The 10,063-nt window shown below is 40.7% G+C and overlaps 1 protein-coding gene across 1 annotated transcript; it reads left to right on the top strand.

The window, feature by feature from the left end:
- Positions 1 to 6,824: 6,824 nt before the first annotated feature.
- On the top strand, positions 6,825 to 9,414 carry rx1 (retinal homeobox gene 1). Its single transcript, XM_076277637.1, has 3 exons — positions 6,825 to 7,116; positions 8,375 to 8,625; positions 8,971 to 9,414. Exons 1-3 carry the CDS (start codon positions 6,825 to 6,827, stop codon positions 9,412 to 9,414), a joined length of 987 nt encoding a protein of 328 aa, XP_076133752.1.
- The last annotated feature ends 649 nt before the right edge of the window (positions 9,415 to 10,063 follow it).

The following is a 10,063-nucleotide window of genomic DNA, read 5'->3' as shown; positions in this document are numbered from 1 at the left end:
TTGGCCCTGAGCCTTTTATGGTCTCAGAGCCCCAGCACCTGACTGACACAGTAAAGGTGAGCTCCTGAGAGTTGCTGTCCTCAGCTGAACCCTGTGCTCCTAAACACCGTGCCAGGTTCTTGAACCTAGGATCACACTGCTGTCAGAGAAAGCTCCTGTGGGTGCCAAGGATCCCCTTGGATTGAATTCCGGAGTCTGGCAACAGACTGCTCCCTCTTTTCCAGGAGTCACTTTATGGAAGTTGTAGGCCAGGGGGGAGGTTAGATCTCAAAGTAGATGCATAGCTAGCGTCTGGCAGTGGTCTTCACATGTCTGACACCCTTTGGGATTCCAGTGTTCACTCCATCAAGGGCCTAGCCATATTCCTACTTCAATATTCCTATGGAATGCTTTGTGGAATTGTGGTAACTTAAAGACATGAGCCTTTGTATGAGGTGTCAGTCAAAGTGTATGTTTCTTATCTGAATTGCCTGTATAGCGAGTGCCCAATGGCGTGTAGGATCAAGCCCTCTTTTACGTTTCCACGTATCATTGATGTTTAAAGTGGATTTAACTGGTAAAGTCAATCAGGGATTACATCTGTCACCTTGGCTCACCCTCTTAGACTTGGACAGGGAGACATTGTGTCCTAAACATTTGAACAGTCAGAATACATGTCAGTGGTTGATATGAAGTGAATGATATGGCCATTTTTTGATTTATGATGCTTAGAATTATGTTTTTTGCACCCAGTAGCCCCCGCCTGTACATAAACATCATAGTAGAGAACATGCACACAGAGCCTTTATGAAATATCACAACCTAGAAATCCTACAGTATTATGGATCCGTGCGCTGCAGTAACTGCATTGCCAGTCCATTTCCTGAGATGCAGCAGGTAGTTCACAGAAGTGCGGAGGACCTACCTCTTATCACCTATAAAGCAAGCTAACCTGATTATTCTGCACAACTGTTATTTCCACACTTCAAAAATATTGCAGAAAATGTAATGTTCTCTCATTGACTTATCATAACAGAAATATTTGGGTCACGATCTGTGACGCAAAGGTGGTGGTGGTGTCCAAATTGTCTGCCTCTGTGCTGTATACGCTGTTGATTGAATACCATGGAGATGCTTGTGAATGTTAATCTAGCACCATCCTCAGGAATCTGTAATACCTCCATGGTAGGAAAGGAACAAATCTATGCATGTGTAAAACTGAACAGATTACACTACATGCATCATTGGGGGATTGCCTTTTGCCAATCAAGGTGAAAGAACTCATTGTTGCATGAATCATTCTTATGAACCTGTTGAAAATGGACATTCTCTGACATGGGCTAGGTCTATTTGATGTATTTGGTGGCAAAAAACATAATTACAGAGTATGTTCAGATGGACCTGGAAGTATGGAACAAGATATACATATCCACATTTTTAAGCACTGCATGCTGTTAAAAATCTTCAGTGTATCTTTTTGTCATAAAACACTGCTCCTAAGAACCTCTGTTAAAATCCACAAGAAACTTTCATTACAACATTGAGACCAAAATGAAGAAAGTCTCTTCAGGGAGGTCACCTGTTCATGAAAGACTCATAGAGCCTCATTCTTTCTAACATACACTGTCTGGTGCTACTTGGGCACGTCATCAGTGATGAACTCGATAAGATAAGATAAGAAATCATTTGTCTTCAGTAATTTTTCTTTCGGCACCATTGTGCTGTGAAAGCTTTTATGACATGATAGGGTCGCTTACCAACAATATAGAACGACAGTTTTCTTACCTTAAAATGATCATATATCATATCATAAAAAATGAATTCAAACTATGAATTTAAACCCCAAAGATATGGAGTTATGACATTTATATAGCCTCAATAAATAATGAAACAAATGAATGAAATGTCTCATATGGAGGGGGATTAGCCCAGAGTCTCCCTTTGTGATTTTCTATCTTTGTGTGTTTCTTATGATTTGTGCCCTTCCTAATCCCCTATGGGAATGCAGTAATCCAGGGCCATAAAACCATGCCAGCCAGAAGGAAGTGATCCGACAGGGAAGATGATATTAAAATATGTAATTGCAGGACCTGCAGACCGTAGCTTAACCAATTTGTGCGTTTTGGTGGGAGTGGGGAAAAAAATGTCCTTCAACTCTGTTCCCCATTTCATATGGATTCAGGACAACTGAGGACAAAGACCTGCCAAATGTCAAAAAGCAATGTTTGAACATAATGCGTGGCTGGAATCAACTGAAGTTGCACTTTGAATTAAACATCCAATGCAAGCCAAAGTTTTGGAACACCTAAACATTTTTGGACCTTTGGAGTTTCATGAAAATTATACCTTAATCTCTTCTGTGTGTATTATTTAGATGACTCTCACGTCTCTGTGAATTACACAAGTGAATAATGTTCTAACATCTGATATTATTCAGATAAGTGCATTACACTTCACTGAGGTGGACCTAAAGTGAGTTTAACAGGATAGATAAAAGGAGGAGGTAAAACATGATTGGCCCATGAGTTGCCCTGAAGGGCCTGATTTAAAAGCAAACATTAATAATTTGATTTAGTTTAATCCTATTAAGGCTGTAAGCAGAATCAGCTATGGTGTTTGGTGGCTGGTCTGACTGACTCCCTCTGCTGGCTCCTGAAAAATAATCACTTCATCATGCAACTTGTGCACAACATATTACATCATCAATTATCATGTTCTTGTCGTCATTGAGTGGGTGAGTTTGAAACTCGGTCAAAAGGTTCGGAAGTGAATTAATGACAGGTAAAGCATTTAAATGGCAGATTAAAGGCTATTCTGCGTCACTGTGTCTGGAGGTTTCGCCTTTAATGACGTTAAGAGTGTCAGATTAAGTGATAAAGGAAGAGACAAGGGTCCATCAGATGATTTTAAGTGTTCAATCCTCATTCTTTAATGCAGAAAGAACAAGGTGCATCTTCCAGGGCACTCACTATTGAAGAGTTTTAACTTCATTAAAGTTGTTTATCCAACTCACGTCTGATATTTTGGTTAGCCTAACTAAACCCATTGAAAGGTGAGGTAAATTGGACAGAAAAAAAGCCCTGATCAATTAATTGTCTTGCCAAAAACCACATTATGAGTCTTACAATCCCTTATCAAGTAGACTGCTTTTATTTGGACACTAAAGGCAGTTACTTGTATTATGGACATAACAATGTGCAATAGGGTTGTGTAAAAGTAGGTTGTACTGAAATTAGATATATTTTTTATATCATTTATAATTTACAATGCAATGTTTATATTCACTTGTGGAATTCATTAATCAAGTTTCACCATTTGGATTATTAAAGTAAGACCTTAAGTATGATCAAAACACAGTGTATATTATCATGTTTCGTACATATCTTGTTGGTTTTTGGTGCATGTGTTCTTCAATCAATGTCTTTTAAATGAGTTCTGATTTTGTTAAACATGCTAGTCACTTGAAGAGCTTTAGACATGTGGTCTTAACAATGGAAAGTTCTATGCTAATTCTTACCTCCCACTTGTACCAAATTAAAATTGCCATACAGGAGAAGAGCCATATCATAGAGGCCTTTATTAAGTGAGTGTCTGCAGGTGTCTTAAGACCCGATGAAGTTATCTCTGCCTGTAAGAGATCACCTTGTCACGATTTCTTATTGGGGAATAGAGTGTTGGACAGTGCAAATCGTGCTTGTACATCCTCGCTCCAGCCATCTCCCTTTCCCCTGCCCCCCCTCTCCCTCTCTCCCTCTCTCTCTCTCTCCCTCCCTCTTTCTCTCTCCCTCTCTCTCTCTCTCTCTCTCTCTCTCTCTCTCTCTCTCTCTCTCTCTCTCTCTCCTCTCTCATGTTGTTTTCCTCTCCTCAAAGCCCTGTCCCCAGTAAGCTGACACAGCGCCTTTAAGCGTTAGCTACTTTGTCCCTAATAGGATCAGAGGGGCTTATATTGTCATCTGATAAACCTAAGCAGCTTGATAGCTGTGCTGCACCTTCTTAACCAATTTGTACTCAATTAGGCTAATGGGGAAACAACAGCTGAAGTTCAGAAAATGCATGGGCTTGATGGAATAATGGCCGATAATTGGAAAATACATGAGCTTGATTGATCGTGCTCTCACAGATGACTTTTGTATTCTCCCGCCACTTGACCATTTCTTATGAACCACTGTGCCCTGCAGAGTACATTTACCAATCAGACTCAGAAAGGAGATCCACAAGAATTATATCTTGAAGGTTTTAATATAATATTGATACATTGTGAGGGTGTGTGATGATTGCAAAGCATTGTGTCAAGAAAAGTGAACAAATTAATTACTGTAATTTAGAGCAAGGAAAGTTCTTAGGTCACAGTGCCAGGTGGCTATCGAGTCATTGCCTGTTGATACCTAGTAATTTAGTGTTTCCACACACACATTATCCCAGCTCGTTACTTAGTTATCCTGGGAGAAGGAGCCATCTACTCATGCTGTGATCTGAAAAAGGTCCTAAGTATCCTGAAAGTTCCCCTTTGTGTTGAGGCTTTCAACATCCTTTCTAAATGAGTTGCTGAGTTGCACATGGCATGGTCTGTGTATAGCCCAGTGTTGCCGGTTTGGCACTGTGTAGTTTTACAGATACTGGTCTTTGACCTCTTATACAGAACCTGATCTTTGTCTTCTTTCATCCTGACTTTGAGTACTGAGGGACATGTGCACTGAGATGCTCATGAGAGATGCACATGCATACTCTGGGATTTGGCACGAGCAACATGAGTCTCATAGGCCTTATTGGAAACGCACCTCTTACCTCCCCAACCCAAGACTCAATGAGTCCTTATCAAAGAAACACAAAACTCTTTCTGGTCTTTATGTGCATTTTACCAGCAATACTGTTTCTATTTTCAGTTTACTCACACTGCTTATTTAGGTTTTTGATTATTTTACTGGTATACATAAATACCAAATATTACGATCAAGACATTATTACTAACCGGAATTCTTACTTTCTCTCTCTTAAATTTAAATTAAAACAAATGTATTTTTAAACCTTTATTTTGATTTCGGTAGAGTTCAAGAGTTTCATCTGAGGGAATGAAGGAAGCTGGTATGGGTCTTTGGTCTCACTAGGTCTCAATAGGTGCAGTGTAGATCTCTCTGATAGCCTACATCTTTTAAGTTATCAAGACATCTACATTTCCAGAAGTGCCAGTTCCTGTCATGGAGATACATGACACATCCAATCTTAAAGCTGTGAATGCAAAAGATTATATGGGATATATTTGCATCAAACCAGTCATCATTGTAAGTATGAATTACATGTATAGGTAATATATTGACATCAGATATTAAATGACAGATTGTATTGTGCCATTCGCTTAAATGCATTGTGGCAGTGAAACCCTTAGATCATAAAACTGAACTATGATGTCCATCAAATGTGGTCATTCTTGTTAAATATGTTGATACCCAAAATGTGTTATTTTATTGTTAGCAGATAGGTTAAGTTAAACAGATAGGAAATAATCATAAAAAATATTAGAGTTGTAGGCTAGACACAATTATACAATTGCTATTATGAACATGGAGACTTTTAATAAAGTTTCAACATGAATGAAATCGTAACATTCCCTCTTCCATTCGAATACACATGACATGCATGGGTAGAAAGTTTATATATGAGAGATATAGTCTTTCACTGGGATAATGAGGGGATTAACGAAAACTTTTGGTCAGTCCATTGTCTTTAAAACAATAGATTTTTGAAAGACAGTCTTGTCTCGGCTTCATTAGCCTCGGCCTCCTCCTGTGGGGTGAATGCGAGCTACATTTAGAGCAATTACTTGACTAGAAAACAACTGTCAATCATTCTTAAAGGGGAAGGATTCCAATTAATAAACCTCTTCACTCCCTGTGATATTGCCATTCCACAGTGTAGCCTAGTGCTGTGGGGTTAAAGATTCAGGAAAGGCGCTCGACAAAATAGGAGAGTGTTGTGTTTTAAAACAACATTACCAACTGTTGATGTAAATTAATCTGGGTGAGCGTCAAAAGTAAATTGTCTTCCCGAGGGGAGATTGAGCGGCTTTAGGAAAGCGAAGGCGTGCTCTGCTCTTCTGCCAGAGAGGAACAGGTGGAATATCCTCGTAGGCTACTTCAGATTGGAATCACATCCGCTAGGAGGTAAGTCCCGACTTTTACCTCTATCGTTTTAATAAATACATGACAAAAGTGGATGTCTACATTTGGGATAAAGAAATTATGAACTTTGACATTGAATTAAGGTTGACTAGCCTACTTTCGCAAAATAATCGTAACTGTAATGCAGGTTCATGCATCGAGGTTTTTATTTCAGTCTAGCTGTCATTATGATGAGAAGCATTTGAATTGGGATTAACCAGATGAAGTTCAAAATACAGTTTTAGTTAATTTGGCAGAAAACTATAGTTCTCTGCGTGGGATGGATATCATGCGTCACTCCGAAAATATTAGTTGCAAGACACTGCTGTTGGCACATAGCAGTAGACTTTATTGTGTGAGTTTATACTTTACTTTTTCGTGAACTGGCAATTAACGTTGGGTTTTAAGCCTGCACCATCATTCATGGGCAAATGTTATGGCAAATAGGAGCCTATATCTGGACATGATACATAGCTATGGTTTTCACAATTTATCATATGGAATCCCTTCAATCACTTAGTATCAGATGGCCCAATATAAATCCTAGTTTTCTACATGGACCCATGATCACCTTTTCGTTGTTAACAGGTTCTGATATCAGTGGACCCCTCTGAATCCTTCCTAAATTTGGATCTCCGCTGGAGCTATAGCTTTTCTCCAATAGCACTTGGGACAATCCCTAACGTTCGAATGCATTTATCACTGGATAGCATGAACATGGTGGACGAAGGTTGCCTCTCGCCCAATAACTTCCATGAGATGGTTAAAGGAGGTGGGGCGGCTGTGGGAACCCGAGTCCACAGCATTGATGTCATCCTAGGCTTCAGTAAGGAGCAGGACCCCTTGCTTAACTCCTCTGGACATGTTGGGCCCCATAAAGTTGGAGTGGAGGGCCTAGGGGACCCCAGAAAGCAGGACCAAACCCACTCGTATGGACACCTTTCCAGTCTGAGGGACAATCCTGAGCAGCCCTCTTTTCATGGTAAGGCTCACAAAGTCGATACACTCATGGTAAAGTTAAACCAGTGTTGTGTCCTACTGAAGGTGACTACAGTGAATGTCAGCTGAAGAAGAGAGAACACACGACACAAGCGCTGAGATATTTGAAAAGACGTGTTCTTCACTTATCCACAGCTCAGAGGACCATGGGCCCATTAAATGTGACTTGGAAGAGGGTTTATGGAAAGTGTCTGCCATCATTACCGCATCAAGGAGTAACTCATAGTATAGATAGCAGAGCAGAGCATCACACCAGATAAAAACAGATGCTTTGAAGCAGTTTCATCCATAACTAATGGCCATTTGGCCTTGTATTTATCGATCCTTTAACAACAGAGGGGAAAGATAAATCAGCTGTTTCTGCTATCAGCACCAACTATTTGCTTATGTCTCTGCATATTTATGAAATGGTATCCAGTGCAATTTTTAAGCTTTAGTATTGCTCCATATTAGCCTAAAAATACCCACTCAAAAGAATATAGTCGTGAGAGTAAAAGTACTCTATAGTAATTTCTTTGAAAGGTACTACTGGAATGTATTGTGATAATATATTGAAGTCAATTGATTGTTAGTAGACTTGATACTAGACTGATGTGAAATGTCAAGACTTGTTTAAGTGGTAAATTACACCTAGGCAACATAAGGTCACCTGCACTCTGTTTTGGGGGATTTGACAGCCCGATCTGGTTGATCTAATGGTCCTCTTTTGCTAATTGAATCATTTCCCTCCATAGGCAGATGGCCCGGCATTTGCTTTTCCAGGAAATGTTTAAGGTGTTTACTGACAAAGCTGTCTTTGCATTAAAACACTTGTAGGTAGATTGAAGCTGAGTCTACATGGAAACTATTAGAAGCTTTACTAGCCTGCAGGTGTTTCCCACCCATAAGATTACAGGGAGAGAAAATGAAGCGAAAGCCACTGGGACTTTGTCATACTAGTATGTGGCATGGCAAGGGCACTTTGATTTAGTCATGTTTGTGATATGATGCCTTTAACAGCCATATTTGAACTAACATCACCATTTTGGTATATGTGTTCATGCACAATTCTCTATTTTGCTATGGTAAAATTTGCTTCACAAAATTTGATTTTGCAGTTTTTTTATGGAGTTCTTTTTGACCGCATTGTTCTTTCAAACTGCGGCATCTAAGCTTGAGTGTGTTGCCTATGGCAATGGACTCCTGTATTCCTGTACAGTTTCCTTCTGCATGTTAATCCTCTGCCTCGTTTGCTCGTCCAGATCCAGAGATGTACTCGAACAAGTGTGAGGGGGGCATGAATGAACTCCACAAGGGTCTCGATAGCGAGGCCAAATCCCCGGAGCCCGCTGACGAGGAGCAGCCCAAGAAGAAGCACCGGCGCAACCGCACCACCTTCACCACCTACCAGCTGCACGAGCTGGAGCGTGCCTTCGAGAAGTCACACTACCCCGACGTTTACAGCCGCGAGGAGCTGGCCATGAAAGTTAACCTCCCTGAAGTCAGAGTGCAGGTGTGTTTGTTATGCTGTCTTCACCTCTCAAGTCTCATTTGGCTATACATGCTTGAATCCCATAAGACATGTGTAGTACCTTTTTACACTCCTGTAGGACAATTAGCACTGGGTGGTTAGCGTTTACACTAATCCCATTGATGCATTTCATTCAGAAATGTATGTAGTCTCTCTTAGTCTTAACTTTCTTCTCTTAGTTCTTAACTATCTTTGCTAAATTAGCTCATTAGCTCTGTTTCTTAATTAAACTTTTGCATGTTTCGCATTTCATGTGTAAATCAACCCTTGCAAATGTTGTGAACTGGACAGAGATACTAAAAGCTGTCACCATTTTACGGTGTATAGGTGTGGTTCCAGAATCGCAGAGCCAAGTGGAGACGTCAGGAGAAGATGGATGCGAGCAGCATGAAGCTCCACGACTCTCCAGTGCTGTCCTTCAATCGGCCACCCATGCACACAAACATGGGACAGGTGACCAACTCTCTGCCCCTGGACCCATGGCTGACATCCCCACTGACCAGTGCCACGCCGGTGCACAGCATCCCAGGGTTCATGGGCCCGTCGCAGGGCCTTCAACCAGGATATACGAGCCATGGCTTTCTAAACACCCCTCAGCCAATGGGCCAAGCAATGCAGACAATGGCCCCGCCACCATACCAGTGCCCTGCACCTTTCACTGATAAATACCCGCTGGAGGATGTGGATCAGCGAAGCTCCAGTATTGCTTCTTTGAGGATGAAAGCCAAGGAACACATTCAGTCCATGGACAAAACATGGCAACCCATGTGATCAGTTGATAAATGGTTGTCACCTAACTGTGTCCTTTCACTCTCCAGAGGGCTATTTGATATTGAGCACATGATGCGGGCATCAGGAACATTTTATATTTTTGTCCTGCTTCCTTTCTTGGCATTGAAACAGTGACAGTGGGTTGATAATACGGTCCCTCATGGTTATGGCTGGCGTGCAGGCTGGAGTATGGAGCATGATACTGAAATGTGTCAAGTTTCTTGAGTGCCATTGAACACCTGCATATTTGTCAAACAAATGAACCTGAGCAAAAGAAGGACTACGGCTGAAATGGAGCAATGGGATTGTAAAAACTGGAGTGTTTATGACAAATCTTGTGAAACAAACATTTTCAAGACTTGATTTTTTTTTATTTGTGTGCTGATTTGTTTTTAAATCAGCAGTAGTTTGTACTTTTTGACCAACCTTATTGGTTTGGTTGTGTTTCTCATCTCATGGTTTATCCCAAAGACCTCACTCTTTGAAAGAGGATTGTATGAGGTCACTGTTGTCTTCCCTGTCAAAGAACAGCATGCTACATTATATGCATTCATCTGGTCTAAAGTTTATATGCATCATGGTTCCATTGCTCAAGGTGTGATCCGCTCTACCACAGGAATTTGATAACATAAATATTTTTATACCAGGC

This window comes from Alosa pseudoharengus, unplaced genomic scaffold (assembly GCF_046254945.1).
Source record: "Alosa pseudoharengus isolate Yale_2024_CS ecotype anadromous, Long Island Sound unplaced genomic scaffold, YU_APseudo_1.1 YU_APseudo_1.1_scf_11, whole genome shotgun sequence".
Taxonomy (NCBI): domain Eukaryota; kingdom Metazoa; phylum Chordata; class Actinopteri; order Clupeiformes; family Clupeidae; genus Alosa; species Alosa pseudoharengus.
Note: the sequence above shows the minus strand (reverse complement) of the source record. Positions and strands in the feature narration are given on the sequence as shown.